General features: G+C 39.9%; 1 protein-coding gene across 1 annotated transcript; it reads left to right on the top strand.

The window, feature by feature from the left end:
• The first annotated feature begins 12,201 nt into the window (after positions 1 to 12,201).
• On the top strand, positions 12,202 to 14,681 carry foxa2 (forkhead box A2). Its single transcript, XM_041812853.1, has 2 exons — positions 12,202 to 12,450; positions 13,126 to 14,681. Exons 1-2 carry the CDS (start codon positions 12,379 to 12,381, stop codon positions 14,299 to 14,301), a joined length of 1,248 nt encoding a protein of 415 aa, XP_041668787.1. The 5' UTR covers positions 12,202 to 12,378; the 3' UTR covers positions 14,302 to 14,681.
• The last annotated feature ends 2,980 nt before the right edge of the window (positions 14,682 to 17,661 follow it).

The raw sequence follows: 17,661 nt of genomic DNA on the forward strand, positions 1-17,661 counted from the left end.
GGGCTTGGGGACTAAGGATGGAGCCCTTGATGCAGCTGTGGCCCCAGAGAAAGAGCAGACCAGGAAGTTTTGTGGCTGGAGGAGGGTGGGGGCTCTCTTGGCGGGGGGCTGTTTAGCGGTGGTGACCCTTTTGTGTCTTTAAGGAGGCAGGGACCGTATTTGTTCGTAGCTGCAGGAGGCTGATGAGGTGCTAATCTGTTGAGTGGCTGTGTCATTGGGCCCCTGTTCCCAATAGCCTGTTAGCTGTCAGGGCCTGTAAAAAAAAAAAAAAAAAAAAAAAAGGCACAATTTACGGGCCCCTGGCCAGGACTCAGCCATCAGTGTCCACGGGTAAGCAAACACAGATTGGACACTTATGTTGTTGCTCTGGTAGAGCAGGCTTTACCACTGGGCTCCTGGGGTGACACGTAGGCAGCCTCTTTTCAGCCCTCTTCATGAGCTGTCGGCCCCTCTTTGCTCCTCTGTAAACACTACAAATTAGCCATCTGCATATGGATGGGCCCTCAGCTCATACAGGAAGGAGACAACCGCCCGGTGGAAGGGAGAAGATATATGCTCCCCTCCACTGTAGACCAGATATACATTCCCCACTATCAGCCTTTTTTTAATTTCAACCCTCATGCATACGAAACAAGGATAGCTCATTCAGCCACAGGGATTTCAGATACGTGTGCCTGCTCAAGAGACTGTGAGATTTTGTTGTACGGATCTTTGAAGCATGGGGATAATAAAAGCGAAGGCCAGGCCAGTTGTGTGAGATGGGTTCGGGTCAGCAGTCAGAGGTAATCCCAAACTTGAATTTTCCCATCAGCCTGGAATACAGATAAGACGAGAGCAGATATGAGCCGCACTCACCGACTGACTGAGAGAGACTGATGGAAAAGAGAATGGAGCAAAAGCTTCTGTCAGATGTAGCGCTAAGATCTCAAGAGGTCTGTCAGAGATAGTCGAAACCATCAGATTTGTAGAAGCTGCTGATTGCGGTGCTCAAAGCAGCATTTGTATTGTAAGATTTTTACAAACCGCTGGATTACCCACCCATAAAACAATATTTCATAGACACAAAACAAGATAATAATGCTTGATCAGTTGATTCAAGGATGCTAGAATCTTCCTCCCATGTCCCTGGAGTCAGCTTGGATTAGAAAGACCATTACAGATACAGAACTTTTTAATCAGGAGGCCAGGTTTGCCCTCTCGTCCAGCCTGACGCCAATCTGACAGCATGTCAGCCGAGTGTGTACAGCAATAGCTCATTGTGGATTATGACGTGAGCTCGATTGTAGTGATATTTAGACACAGGGCTTCCCATGGGAGCCCGGCACTTTAATTACCATAGCACTAGTGTCCCCCCTCCTGTTTTAATTGCCTTCAGTCTGTGATTAAATGTGTATTGACTCTGCAGTTGGTCCACTAATGAATAACAATGTGCTGATTTGGTGATATTAAATCTTTTGGCTCTAATACACATCCCAGCCATGCTGCTCAGAAACTTCAGACATCGCAAGGAGTCATGGGAAAAATATACACTCTGTAAAAATATATAATGCAGTCCAAATTGATTTACATTCTTTTTACTGTCTTCTTTAATTCAGTGCACCACTGTAAAAAATATACATATAATATAGTTTTAAATTCAGTTTTTAGAATAACTATTTGTATAGAAGACAACATACATAAAAGCAAGTTAGTAAAAATCTGATTTAAGAAGTGATCGTTCCAAAGTTGAGGAGCCCTGATGGAAAATGCTCAATCACCTTTGGTTTTAACCCCTTAGATCCTATTGTATCATATTTGATCCATATTTTTATGAGACCTCTATCTAATCTATCTAAATTACCTAAAAACCTCTTGAATCCAATCTGAGTACAGCTGATGTGTCTACAAGCAATTGTATTATAAAGACACCTGTGTCTGAAAGGTCTAGCCACTGGTTAAACAGTGTTCATGGCTACCATTACACCATGAAAACAAAAGAACACTCCAAAAATTCCAAGGCACTGAACATCTCTCAGAGTTGAGTTGAATACAATCCCTCCAGTGGATTATCAGTTGCCAAAAACGGCTAAGGTATCAAATGTGATAACAAAGGAAAATAAAATTAATTTCATGGCAATTTTTCTCTTTTGGATTTTGGTTAAATAAAAACTTTAGTTTCAAAAAAGAGAGTTTTCTATTATTTGAGTAATCAGGCTTTAAGGGGTTAAGCCTCGACTTTGGAACAACCAAGAGGCCCCCAAGAAGGATCTAAGGCTGCGACTGGCACGTATATCAGGTTAATAATTCTGATATAGCTTGAACACATAATTTACCAACCCTTTTAACACTTGGTGTTTCTAGTGTTGCAAAAATGGGTCATGTCTTCCTAATAAGGTGCCCATGCTAAACATGTACCAGGATGTTGTATAAAACAGGCTGGTTTATGGGTTATAAATCTAAGCCATTAAAAAGCACACCTTTGGGTGCCAGGTTTCATACACCCTCTCCTGTCCCATTTTGCAGGTTTCATCCCTCTATCTTATACCAATAAAGTTTCACACATTATCCATCTATTAATGGGTTTTGTAATTTAGTTAGAAAGAATAGGGCTGTCAAACATGCAAATTCTTAATCCTGATAAATCTTGGAAATTCTTTAGTTAATCACGATACGCCTCCAGTTTTTATAATAATTTAAAATGCCACAACTTTGAATTTTGTTTTGGATTTTGTGCTGTCTGAAGCAGTAAAGGTATTTGACTCCCTTTTTGGATACAGACCTGCTCTTATTTTGAAAGAATATACAGGACTTCAGGTCTAACAAATATTACAACATTAGCTAAACCATGGAAAAGAGAACTTGTCATAGATTGAAAATGGAGTACTGGAACAGTACAATGGTAAATGTTTGACAACACAAGGTGCATATGACTTTGACTCATCCACTGAGCTGTTTTTAAACTGAGATGAGACATAGAGGGGCAGTGGTGTAACTGCAGGAAGACGTTGCAGTGGCTTAACCAAGTGTGTTATAAGATAGTGGTTCCTACTTTTTTTCCAAAGGGCTCCCCCAACATCTTAACTCAATCAAAGAAGAGCTAAGGCCCCCTGGAGCAACATGAAAAAAAGTTATAATATTGTCAAAAATGTACATCAGTTTGATTTGTTTTAGGCATCTAAAGCCAGAAGATGCTCCAAATACAATTTTCTTTTTAAAATATCTTTGTCTGAACTATTCAGAAGTGTTTAATCATGGTTTTACATAGTATGAGTGAACCTAATTTTAACAACCTCAGAGCAGACTCACCCTTGTGCCCCCTTGAAAACTCTGGCGCCCCCCAAAAAGGGGGTCCCAAACCCCAGACTGGGAACCAGTGCTATAAGGAACAACGTCGAATGAATTAATGGCATGGAAAAGATAAAAAAGTTAAGATGTTTTGATCCATTTTTTTAAGTCAAACCTAGTCATATTTACCCCTTTAAAGAATTGGTTCATTCTTAAATCACCATTTTTCAACCTACTGGATATGAAATTAACCCTTTATAAAGGCTGTTCCATCAGAAAGTGGAGAGAAATTATGTCTTTAAGTCCATTGCAGTCCTAGTAATTTTACAAATTCACGAAGAAAAAATTTTTTTTTTCATCAGTAATAGAGTGACAAGTTGGGACATAAATAAAGTCAACTATTGAAATCTTATTGATGCTGCGAGATTTCAACAATCTGATGCAATTTGTCTACTTCAGCTCTTTTTAATTAATGGCTCATTTTTGTTGTTTTACTGTTTTGTGTTGTTTTGTAAAGCATTTGCTTGGTAAAGGATGCTTAGAGAAAGTTTTCTTATTTTTTATGAGAATTATAAAAGAATGAGTCAGTTAATTACAAAAAAATGTTATTAATTGCCACTAATTTTTGTAAAATGGATTAAAACAATATTCTTTAATCAATAACTAAGCTAATAGTGAAGACAAATCCATATCTGTTGATATAGTGGAGATTTAATATGTTTTAACTCATTATGACTGATGTAAAACGGAAAAATAAACTATTATTATAGATAACAAGGCTGTTAATCACAACATACGTTATTTAAAAGCTCATGTTATAATAAAGTTGAATCTATAAACGTCTATATTGTAGGATTATACATGCTTATAATGGATCTATAAAGACTACATAAATGATTTAGTCATAAATAGAAAAGCATTTGACTTTTATAGAGGATGTCTTATCAGACAGTGGAAAATAATCTAGTTTAAAACTCTACACTAAGGCAATCTGAGCCCCTAAAGAGCCTTAAATGTCTGCTCATGCCTTGTGTCATGTGATATGTGCATCTCTTGGGATCCCAGCGTCCTCTTTCTCCTCCTGTGGTCCGATAGATAAACTGTCACCTTGTTTGATAAATGAAGGGCAGTGGTCAACACAAGCTCCTTTACCATGACAAGAGACAAGTATTGAATCTGCCATGGATACAGTCAACATAAAACATATCGAATGGCATTCCTCCCAGCATTCCTCTCAATATCAAAAGGTGCGTATTTGAGGATTTCCTTAGTGCGTTTACGCCTGTGTTTGCGCCCTGACCCACTGAGGCCAGTGCAATAACTTTGGACTCCCTCCCACCCAGCATCTCGTCGCAATGACCACTCTCAGTTTTTATTTAGCTGCCTTGTGTGCCTTCCCAGTCCAGCCGCTTTTCAGATTCATTTCCAGGTAAACACAGTGTGGCCAGCCACAAACCTGCAGCCAACAGGCGTTGTCACAGCTGTGGCAGATAATGGCAAGTCCAAACTCCAGCCCGGCTCTGGAATGTTTACTGTCACCACAGGCAAGTTGGCAGCAAACATTTTTTTTCCAGCACTTTCTAAGAGGAAGACTTTCTCGTTATTAATTTTATTTTGATGAATTACATGCTTAACCCCTTTTGCCCCTGTGACTTTGTCCACTCAGAAAGATACAAAAGCAACAAAAAGAGGCATTCTTGAGTGAATCTTTAAATTTCTCCTGAAAGAAGCCTCACTTTGAAAGCTGAAACTTAAAGTTAACACATTCCTGCCAACAACTCCAGGGTGTTTGAAGGAATGTCACAGAGTTCCGCCTTCCTCGAGTTGAGAGCACCCTATTCTCAGCCTGCACCCAAGAAAACCCCCCAACACCCAACAGTGTTGGGTTAAGTGGTGTCTTTAAAGGGCCTTACTCATGCAGGTGTTGTGTTCTCACTTCTTTAACCGACTCTTTAAACTTTCATCATTTAGTGCTTGCTCTTGTCATAAGAAGATAAGCTGAATGACACCTGAATGTGTGACATGTAACACTGATCATCATGGAGGCTAACTGATCAACAGAGAAGCACTGGAAGAGGAGAGATGGGAACAGGACTGGGTCCCTGAAAAACCCCGGTGAATGGGCCCTCCAAAGTTGAGATTTATTGATGGTATCAGTGCATGTGTGTTGGTTTAGCAGCATTGGGGTTAGCATCTTGGCTAACAGTTACTTCATTTTGCAGTGAAAAAATGTGTCTGCTATTATTGGGTTCTGATGATAAATTTATTTACTCGTGTCACTTCGGATCCCTTTCTCATCACTGTTTCCTCCCTATTGCCACATTTGTCCCCACATTAAACCCATTTTTGCCTTTTTTTTTTTCAATTTTAAACCTTATATTCATCTTTCAGCTGCCTATTTTTAGCAGTTTAACCCGTTTTATGCCAATTTTTTACTGCATTTCACAATTTTTTACCAATTTTTTGTTAACCCATCTTTTTGTCTCTTTTAACCTATTTTTTTTGCCACTGATCACCCATTTTTGCTACCATATTACTTTTTTATTTCCCACTACTTTAGCTGCCCATTTTTGCTAGTAAAACACATTTTTACCACTTTCCACCAAAATTTCCACGTTTTTTCTGTTCTTAAACCATTATAATTGCCTCTTTGAACCTATTTTGCCATTTTCGGCCCATTTTTGCTACCTTTTTATCTCCATTACTTCAACCGCCAATTTTGGCAGTTTAACCAATTTTGCCACTTTTTAACAGCTTTTCACCTTTTAACAGTTTTTTTTGCCCCTTTTTCCTTTCTTAACCCATACTGGCTGCTTTAAGCCCCCTTTTTTTGCTTCTTTTAACCTATTTTTGCAGCTTTTGACCAATTTTTGCCACTCTTTAACCATTTTCACAACTTATTTTAGCTAGTTTTGCCACTTTTAACCTGTTTTTGCCATTTTATTTTTCAGTTATGCAAATATTTTCCCTTTGAGTTACTACAGTACATTTTGCTTTATTCTCTGATATCCTGTCATTTGTTTGTTTACATCATGGCTTAGCTATGAAGTCTGATATTACTTCCCAAAAGGTTCAGTCAATGTGCCCATCTACATTGTTAACATTCCCAAAAAAGGAAATTCTGTTTTAAGAAAATGGGTTTATATTTGAAAAAGCTAAATTGAACTGCAGCATAAATAAAATTCATTTTTTGTTGCTTTGATAGTGGATGTTTTTATTCAGCTTAGATATAAAGTTTTTGCAGAATTTTGCCACTTGTTTACTTTATTCATTAGTCTGTTATGCCCCCCCCTCCGCCAACTATTGCCACTAACCATTTTTTCACCATTTTTTGCCAATGCTGTTACCCCATATTTGCTTTTCTTCATGAATTTTGCCTCTTTTACCTTCTTTGCCACTCTTAAAGCAATTTTCACCACTTTTTCCTGCCAATTATCTCCACTTTTAATGGATTTTTGCCAATTTCCCACTTTATTGCCTCTTTCTGCATTTATTCAATAATTCCCTTAAAATTATTTCCTTAAAAGTATCTATTTGTGCCACTTAAAAAAAACAACAACAACACTTTTTGTCACGTTTCTGCCCATTTTGCCACATTTGTTCTACATTTAACCTTTTTTTGCCACTTCATGCTAACTTTTGCCACCTTTTATCCTTTTTCACTACTTCGGCCACCAGTTTGCCTATTTTTGCCAGTTTAACCCATTTTGCCACTTTTTAATGGCTTTTCACCATTTTATTGCCCTTTCTTTTGCCAGTTATTTCTTTTCTTAACCCATATTGCCTGCTTTATTTAAATTTTTGCCTCTTTTAACCTATTTTTGTCACTTTTGACCCATTTTTACCATCCTTTTACTAATTTTCACAATTTATTTCTGCCAAATTTTTGTCATTTTTAACCCATTAAAGCCAATTTTCGCCATTGTTTTGCAATCAAAGTTATTTCAGTTCCTTCTAGTTTATTCTCTGCTATCCTAGCATTTCTCAATGAAACATTAATGGTCCCAGTTTTCCAACGGTTAAGTCAATATGCTCATCCAGATTGTTAACATTACCAAAAATGAAGTTATCTGTTTTATGAAAATAGATTTACATTTTGGCAAGGCTCTATTTCCCTACAGTGTGACCAAATAGAATTCCATTTTTTAAAAGAGCGGTAATTATTCAGGGCATATGATTATCATGGATTAAATTTACAATAGACCATGATTTTCTTGACCTCTATGGATCCCCCCCCCCAAAACACTTGGCTGGTCCCCCAAAAGCCTTCCCCTTGATCCCCTCTTATTGACGGCTTTGGATGGGAACACCACAGGGCTGTGGACTGAAAATACTCAAGAACATGATGTACTGTTTTCCCTTTTTTGACTCATCCTTACCTCCTCCGCCAAGGAGGTTATGTGATCGGCAGGGTTTGTTAGTTTGTTAGTTAGTTAGTTTGTTAGCAGCATAACTCAAAAAGTTATGGACGGATTTTGATGACATTTTCAGGAAATGTCAGAAATGGCATAAGGAAGAACTGATTAGATTTTTGAGTGATCCGGATCACCGTCTGGATGCAGGAATTTTTTGAAGGATTCTTTACTCTTGGGAGATAAGGCTTATGGCAGAGGTCTGCACTCTCCGAGTGCTTTTCTAGTTAAGTAAAGTAAATACAAGTGTCTTTTCAGTTAAAGTGAAAGTATGGGGTTATTTTTATCCCACATGTTGCAGTAATGGCTGTACTTTGCTACTTAAAAAGCTTAAAGATGATGTGTGATGTTAGGTTACTGAACACCCAAGGGTCCCGCATCCTGTTCTGTTTAATGAGATGAGAGAATTCTGCAAAAAGACTAGTATCTGTGCTCTCTCACTGCTTCTAAAAAACAACACAAGTAAATGGTATAAACCTGAGCTCCAAAACCAAGAACAGTTACTTTTTCTTCAATACTTAAAGAAGCAGCCGTAGCTGAAAGAAGGAGAGGTGGACCAACTATTGTGGCAGAGGAAGAGTTATCTTTGTGGCTCTTTGGGCATGAAAGGCACTTTGACTAGACACTAGATGTTCAAATTATTTTTTGTCTTTTTTCATGTTGCATGTTTTTCTGTATAAATGAGAAATGTGTTTATTGTGGTAGTTTTCATTAGAATTCAGAAAAAGTGGATTTGTGTGAGCATAAAATCAGCCTTACAATAGAATTATAGGTATGGCTTGTTTTGAAGGATCCCCACAATTCAAACAACAATTTGTAAGGAACAATTATGGAATAATGGATGAAATGTAAGGCCTTATAATTTTATATATTTTTTAGATTTATACAGGATTGCTATTGAGTCTTATTGACTCCTGTTTTGTCACCATTACAGATTTTTTGTTTAATATTGCCATCAGTTTGATTCTGATGTACAAAAAAATATGATCTTAGTTTATTTCATATTTAGAAATTATTTATTAAAATCAAACCAGATTTTGAGATTTTTCAGCTCCTCTCTAACCACACAAAAGTTCTTTTAAATTCTTACCAGAACAAAATAAATGTGCATCATCTGCAAATATTAAAAAAAATCAGTAACACTGCAGTTACATTACTACTGATAGAAATTAGTGGTTCTCAAGCTGTGGGTCAGGACCCCCAAAGGGGTCACGAGACACTGAGAGGGGGTCATGAGATGCCTTCAGTATATTTTAACTATTTTTGCAAAGATTTATGCATACAACTAGTTTGAAAATAAAATGAAGGTAATTAAGTGAGATTTGAGAGTTTGTACACGACTGTTCTTGAACGTGCCTGGCTGTGATCAGCTGGGCTTCAACCACCTTCAGGTACAGCGAGGGTCCCAGGTCTCTGGCACTGTTATATTGGGGGTCACTGACTTAAAAGGAACTCCCGATATTAAATACAAACAATATTGATCATATTTCACCAACATTATTTAAAAAGATGCTCATCATATGTCTGAGCTACATTAATTTGTTTACAGGGCAAATAACAAAAAGCCTAATAGACTATAATAAGTGAGAAATTCAACCAGCATATGTGAAACAGAACATTCAAAACACAATATAATATTTCTATTTACCTACCCCCGTTTATATTTCAGTTTGTATCAGCTGCTGAAAAGCTATCTCTAATATCAGACTGACCTGCTTTGATTTGTTTTTAGTGCTTATTGCAATCTCTAAGTGGTGCACTGGCAGTGGATTGGTGAAGTTCTCTGCCTCATTGGTCCATCATGTCAAATAATGTCAAAGCTTGGACATCAAGACTACTCCTTATATGCTGCAAATTGTGCTGATCTTGCAAACTTAACATCCTGCAAAATTAATCAAGACAAGGCAAAATTTAAATCCCTAAGTCTTAATTGTCTCATATAAATGCTCAATGAAAGTTTTTGTTCTTGGAAATAATGACTTAACTTTTACATTTTTGCCTGACTAAATTGTCTGTTTTTGTAAATTGTCCTACTGTTGAATGATTTTTAAACCTGGATGCTTTTGCAGACTAAATCTCTGATGCCACGGTTCAGTTTCTGCAGAGCTGTGCCGCCAACACTCTAGCCATGCCAAAAAAAGCAAACTGCATCTTTGTTATTCCCCGTCTGCAAAGGTTTTTAGGCCAGTTAAACATTGGAGCATCTCCCCTTGACTCCATTAAGGCACACTTTTCGGGTTTGAACTCACACATTATGCAACGTTAAATAAAGGCCGTCATCTATAATGTGGGTGATAGAGCAGCCACTGCAGACCTAGATAAAGTTCTTGTTTTTGACCAAATCCAAAAAGTGACCTTCACCCATGTCAGAGGACTGTGGCGGGTTGATGATTAACTGCAGAATTAGCAACATGTCTCATTCAGGAACATAATGTCAGGCAGGTCAAGGACCATTTTAGAAGACTGAATGGTTTGGTGTCTGTAAATTTGGGAGAACTACTTTAAAGCCATAAAGCTCACTGATTTAGTTAGAAACAAGGAAGAAATATCCATCACGAAGAGATCTAATTCTTGCCTTGCAAGTGTTGTATTTATTTTATTTTTAACAAACATGCTTGTTTTATGCACAAGTCCCAACTTATATTTTCTTGTGGTACAGGCCATTTTTTCTGCATAACAAACTAACCTGACTCTAGCCTTTTTATTATAGCTATTTTATTATTTATTAAAATATTTAAGGCATTTTTAACAAATGCATTATTTCATCAGGGCCTGGAGATAACTCTGGATTTGCGCCTATAAATAAAAGTACATTATGGGAACTTGCTGCGCACATCAGTTCCTACCTGTTTTACCACTCTGAACATATTATCTCTTTAAATCATTAAAAAATAAAAGCCCAAAGTCTCGTGTTGACTGAGAGAAGCCGGCAAAGCGCAGATTTGACCACCTCCAGCTCTCTGCGCTGAAATCCCCAATCCTCAAACACACACAGCTTTTTCTCATGATCTCATTTCCAAGTTAAGCAGACTCTGTTAGTCCCTCGTCAACACGACAGGTTTACTCGCCTTTACTAATGGCTCTCTCTCTACTGATAGTTATGCTCTTGCGTAAATATAGAGTCAAATAGATGTACCACTGCTGACACGTGGCTGGCACCGGACTGCAGCCTCACCTTGATGTTTGTGTCATACAAATACTGTACAGGCAGGCTGCGGGGGATTAAAGGGCCTGTGCAGCCCGGGGCCCGGCCGTCTCATAGTGAGGCAGAGGATAAAGAAAGAAAACAAGTTTGAAAAACACAATCAAAACTAACAAGATCAAATCAAATAAATGCGTCATGACGCACAGCCTGAATTGGCTTAATTAAGCTTTATGATGGGTGCACATTTATTCAAAGGCATTAAAAAGCGAATCAAAAATAATAAAGTGGCCTTGTGACCCTCATGACAGCACAGTTTATTGTGGCTTTGATATGTAGTTGAAAAATTAGGCCGCAAAAAATGCGCAAATTCCATGGATCATTTTCCTCGGACGCTTAATTTGAAAGAATCAGGCTGCTGCATGTGCACCAAACAGAAACCAGAGGAGGAAAATAACCGAGAGAGGGCGCTCTAAAGCTGCACGAGGCATATTCAACATTAATTAAAACATTCAGAAACATTCTTTAAACCAACCATAACAGGATACAAACTCTTTTTTTTGTAAATATTGGTGAATTAATTTTGAATTATTGCGCAAAATTTGATTATAACAATTAATTACTGGTCCGAATTAAAATATTTTTAACAGCTTTAGGGAAACGATGCACTGCCTCTCAGTGTCTTTAAAATACACTAACTTTAAATTTTTCATGCATCCCTGTAATACTCGTGCGCACACACACATACAGGCCCTTACCAGTATATGGCTAATATTTAAAGCAGGCGTTTAAAAGCAGCTACATGTTTATTTTTGAGTGATCCATGACATTGTTTTGTGGAACAAAGCCCCTGCCTCATAGTGGAATCTACGCTTTTTTTAATTAATGCATGCATTTGCATGGATTCCTGTGCGTAAAGACTAACTGAGGACATGCTGTCATGTTCTGCGGGGTTTCTGGTGCTCAATAATAAACAGTAATATTTGAGGACAGGCTATAAATTCCTTGAATGCATTACAATAAAATGGATCATGACTTTGGTCCAGTTAAAGCAGAAAAAGCACGTTGGAGGATGTGCGTAATGAAAGGCGCACCAAAGGAAGCGCGCCAAACCTTCCTTTTATGGCTCTTTTTTTTGACTCTGCCAAAATACAATAAGATTAGTTTATAATGAAGCTTTTCATAAGAAACTGTTCTTTTCACTCAGCGCAGGTGTACAATTGGGGCTGGGGGGTGAGGGGGAGGAGGGGGGAGTCTGAGGAGTCTCACGCCTAGGTGCGAGGAGATTATTCAAATAGGGCCCAAGGCGTAGAAGTAGGGATTGGAGGCTTGCCTAGCGCACAGAGCTATATCACAGCGTTAACAGGCAGCACGGAGCGTCATTTCCACTCCAGTCACTGACAGACGCATTTCACGGCTGCCTCCATAAGACACACATGCGCCAGTCCTCGACGAAGGGACACACCGACGACCCGCAGACACTCAGTGGTCCCCAGTCACCTGCTATTAGAGACACTTTCGGCTTTTCCTCTGCTGGGAGACGCTTTGTAAAAGTCCTCCATGATGCTCGGAGCAGTTAAAATGGAAGGACACGAACACACCGACTGGAGCACCTACTACGGAGAGCCCGAGGTGGGTACCTTAAATATATATTTTTTTCTGTCTAAAGCCGATCCCATTTTATACAACTCAATATTAGCCCTGAGATAATATTAACTTTGTGATCAAATATTGACTTGAGGCGCCTCCAAATCCTCCCCCATCTCCACGCAGCGCACTATCCTAACAAAGTTGCTTGACATGTAGGGGTGGAAACTTTTCACTCGGATTATAATTTCATAAATCTATACGTATCTTTACTTAATCAGATTATTTTCGCCTCGCTTCTATTCAACAAACACCTGAGCTGTTTGATTTAGGAGATGATTCAAATATTTGGGACACAGTCGCTGTTTAGTGAGCAGTCAGGAAAGGTGTCAGCATCGACGTTTGACATTTTTAACAGCTTGTTTTACGCATTTTTACGCAATATATGTGGCGCTAAATGAACTGTCAAACATAATAAAGTGTGTTATTATTATCACCAGCTTTAACATGGCTGTTATTTAGAAGTGCTTCACTTTGGAGCAGAGATATGTGCCCATTTACACTGAAATAGCCGTGCGTAATTTTACTTAAAATGTAATTTTGACCGAATATATTTTTAAATATTGAGATCAAAGTGGCTTTTGTGTTTGTTCAGAGGATTAATTCTGCACGGTAACGCTTTGTGTCATGACACTGATGATCGCCTCTCTCCCTCCGCAGTGTTACACCTCGGTTGGCAACATGAACACGGGCCTGGGAATGAACTCTATGAACACCTACATGAGCATGTCCGGCATGAACACCACCGCCAACATGACGGCCAACTCCATGAACATGTCATACGTCAACACGGGCATGAGCCCCTCCATGACCGGCATGTCACCGGGCACCGGAGCTATGAACGGCATGGGCGCAGCAGGTATGACGGCCATGAGCGCAGCGCTGAGCCCCAGCATGAGCCCCATGACGGCGCAGCCCGCATCCATGAACGCGCTCACATCCTACACCAACATGAACGCCATGAGCCCCATCTACGGACAGTCTAACATCAACAGGTCCAGAGACCCCAAAACCTACCGCAGGAGCTACACGCACGCCAAGCCCCCATACTCCTACATCTCCCTCATCACCATGGCCATCCAGCAGTCCCCCAGTAAGATGCTGACCCTGGCTGAGATCTACCAGTGGATAATGGACCTCTTCCCTTTTTACCGGCAGAACCAGCAGCGCTGGCAGAACTCCATCCGCCACTCTCTGTCCTTCAATGACTGTTTCCTCAAAGTGCCCAGGTCTCCGGATAAACCCGGGAAGGGCTCCTTTTGGACTCTCCACCCTGACTCCGGGAACATGTTTGAGAACGGCTGCTACCTGCGGAGGCAGAAGCGCTTCAAGTGCGACAAGAAGAACATGAAGGATTCCAGCCGGAAAGGCGGAGACGGCGGCTCCTCCAACAGCAGCTCGGAGAGCTGCAACGGGAACGAGTCCCCGCACTCTAACTCCTCATCCGGCGAGCACAAAAGGTCCCTGTCGGACATGAAGCCGGGCCAGGCCTTGAGCCCGGAGCACGCCGCCGCCTCCCCGGTGTCCCAGGCTCAGCACCTCATGTCCCAGCATCACTCGGTCCTCGCGCACGAAGCGCACCTGAAGCCGGAGCACCACTACTCCTTCAACCACCCGTTCTCCATAAACAACCTCATGTCATCAGAGCAGCAGCATCACAAAATGGACCTAAAGACTTACGAGCAGGTCATGCATTACTCCGGATATGGCTCTCCTATGGCTGGGGCTCTTTCCATGAGCTCCATGGCGGGGAAAGCCGGTCTGGATTCTTCCTCCATACCTGACACGACTTATTACCAAGGCGTGTATTCCCGGCCGATCATGAACTCCTCATAAACTCTCACACCCGGTGGACTTTCTCCCTCCTACAAATTTGTACATTTGTAAAAAAAAAATATAGAGTTTGTGTACAATATGTATTTCAGATATTTTTGACGTTTCCCACCGTTTTAGTTGTCGAGTTTGTTAGTAGCTAATTATTTTGAGAGGATGTTGATAATAATAATAATTAAAGTAACGATAATGTGACGAGATCTGTTCAGGAGTCGGCTTCAGGAATGGACCCAAAGACCAACAACAACAACAACAACAGCAACAACAACAACACGCTGTAAAATATCCCACATCTGCATCTCTGGATTCCTACATGCATTTAAATGCCTCACAGGATTTCTTCAATCATTTGTGTAATTCTATTTATGGCTTGTATATGTGTATTCTTGTAGTGACAAGAACAGAATCTATATTAAAGTGTTATTGGTTTTGTTTTCTGAAAATCAAAGTGTTTGACCATTATTATTATTATTATTATTATTATTATTACACGCACTATAATCATCATTATCCTCCCTCCAATAGCGGACTTATCCTCATTAGAATCAAATTTAAATAAAAATATGTTCATTATTACAGGGGAAAAATAAAGCTTTGCATTCAAGCTTTAAATATATGAACAAAAATAATTTTTATTTGTATAATTTAAAAAGAAAAAAAAATCCAGCTACTTTTTAACCATCTCAGCTGGAATGCCGCAGTTTTGCCCATTAATAACATTAATAAAATAAATAAATAAAATTGGTATTTTTGCAGGAAACAGGTTTCAACCTCACTGTAGTTATTTTTAGATTGTATCAATAATCCTCATCCTCGCGTGCTGTCTATAATGAGGCGCATGCTTTCATCAGGGATTAATAGCTTTGCTGGACAATATTGCGCACAATGCGCTCGATTTGTCAGCGTGAATATGCAAACAGAATCCACACATTTATTAATCCCAAACACAAATTGGGATATCAATGTTGAGTAAAAACTTTTTTTTTCCCTAACAACCCTGCCACTGAAGCAGGAGAACACCCTTTAAGAGGCTCGCGGAAGCAGAAAATAGGGCCAGCTGCTGACACAAAATCCCCTCCAGAGGAGAATGTAAAATAAAACACCTAAGCTGTGTTTTAGTATGCATTTTGCAGCATGCACTCTTTTTAAATTTTTGCGCAATTTTGCCCAAACTGAGAGAGAGAGAGAGAGAGAGCGTATCCAATAATAATTTAAATTCCCTCACACTAAACGCCACTCACCCAGGTTGATCCCCCCCTCCTGCACACACAGAATCACTCTCTCTCCGCAGAGTTAGATGAGTGAATGAGATTAAGTATCATTGTCACATAAAACAGCCTCCCCGCAGCGCAGGAGAATAGTTCCTGGAAAAGGGGGCTGATTTGGGAACAGAGCAGCCTCAATGTGCTGCTCTAACTTCTCTCCCCACAATCTGGGGCTCCATTGTCTCCCTCCTATTTTAAAAGTAGTTGGGCCCTCCCCTCTTGTTAGATAAGATAGTCGCCCAAATGAATGGAAAAACCTCCTCCTGTCCTGCTGTGCTCAAATCCAAGGCCAGGGGAACCAACAACCACGCGCACCCCTTCGCCTTCTGAACACGTAGGGCCTAAAGTGTGCGTTTATTCTCCAGACCCTCTTTACAGATCGTACTTTAAACAGCGTGATCTGCGAATAAACAAAGGCAGTAAACAATGGAGTGGAGGCTATGCCCACATATAGGGAGAGTACACACACAAACCAAATTGCACAAGTGTAAACTTTGAATAGGACGCCGCAGCTCTGTAAATTTACACAGACATTAAATTTGGTTCTATTCATTTTAGACATATAATGCTAAGCTGATTTTTTTATAGCACACTGATCGATATCTCTGTAAAATAATCATTTTTTTAACTAGCGGGGCAGTGAAATCTTTGCTTTGTGCTAAAGTCAACAGTGACAGAGTTTGAGCTCAAATAAATGCCGTGATGTCTGGAGCCCTTTGCAGAAGGCAGAAGGCGAAGCTTCTACAATGGGCTCCTGTGCGGCGTGCCAACAACAAGCTCCGGCTATTTTGCACAGGTATGAACCTTTTTTTTATTTAAAAAAAATCTTTATTCTTTACAGGAGCAGGAAGAAAAGGGGGGCTGATCGATATTACCGGGCATGCATGTGAGGAGGAGGGGGTGGTGGTGCATGTGGCAGAAGAAGCTGATATCCTAAATTCATGAGAAAAGGAGACGTATTGGATTTCACGACAGGGTGGTGCAAAGCTGAGGGGATCTTGCAGGATGTGTGATGGAGGCTGCTGCAAGTTTTTGGGAAAGATTCTGCTGCACTGCAAAAAAAGAAAGGCACAAGGAGTCAAAGCTGGTGCATGCGTAAAAAGTCATTTTTGATAAAAGAATGAGGTGAGGATTGAAGGAGAAAGCAGCTTAAAGAAATTCTATAACGAGGCAGAGGACTCTGACTCGAATTGTGCAGAGAAAATGAGATTAGATGGATGCAAAGCTTTATTTTTGCAGTGTGCGTCTGATTTGATTTTGCGTCCTTTTGCAGCGCTGACTGTAGTTTTATTGTTTTTAAACCTGAAATAAAACATGATTAAAATATGTCACACTCTGGCTTTTAATTTGAAAGGCTTGAACACGTTTTACGCACATTATAAAAATAATAATAATAATAGATTTATTTTAAGGGACTTCTCAGCCATCATAAAACAATTGCATCCCCGCGCGCATCCGATCCTCTGTGGCCGGACTAACCCGAGTCAAGCCCTCTCCAGCGCGCGCTGCAAATAGGACTGGCCTTTTGGAGCTCGGCTGGTTCAAAGGTAACCAACCTCAATCTGTACAGGCGGACAAAAGTGCGCCGAGGCCACCTCTCTCCTGCGCCTTCATCCCATCTCCTCTCATCACATAACTTTACGCACGCTTTTTAAATGATGCAGGAGGAAACCATCACAGACCAGACCGGCACATCTGTTGTTATAGCAACTGGATAAAGGATGGCCCTGCCTGTTGATCCTTTTTTAGTCCGCTAACCTAATTTTCTCTGCATTTTTCTGGTGATTTTATTTGCATATTTCTTGATAAGGAGGCCTGGAAATCAGAGCTATTCTGCTTGTCTCTCTTTGGCTGCAGAAAATCCTGCACGTGACAGAGAAATTTTAAACCTGCATTTTTTTCTTTTTCTTCATGTTTTTTTTAGAGTCATGCTAAAGCGACATAATTGCCCTGCAGAGGTTTATTTCAAAGCTGAGGCCTCTATTTTAAGGGAATGATTCAATATTCTAAGCCGGACGCGCAATCTCCCTTAATAGCTGAGGTGCTGTGATTTTTGCACAACATTTTAACGCGTGAAAAAATAGAAATGATTAAAAAG

The sequence above is a fragment of the Cheilinus undulatus genome, linkage group 18 (assembly GCF_018320785.1).
Source record: "Cheilinus undulatus linkage group 18, ASM1832078v1, whole genome shotgun sequence".
NCBI classification, from domain to species: domain Eukaryota; kingdom Metazoa; phylum Chordata; class Actinopteri; order Labriformes; family Labridae; genus Cheilinus; species Cheilinus undulatus.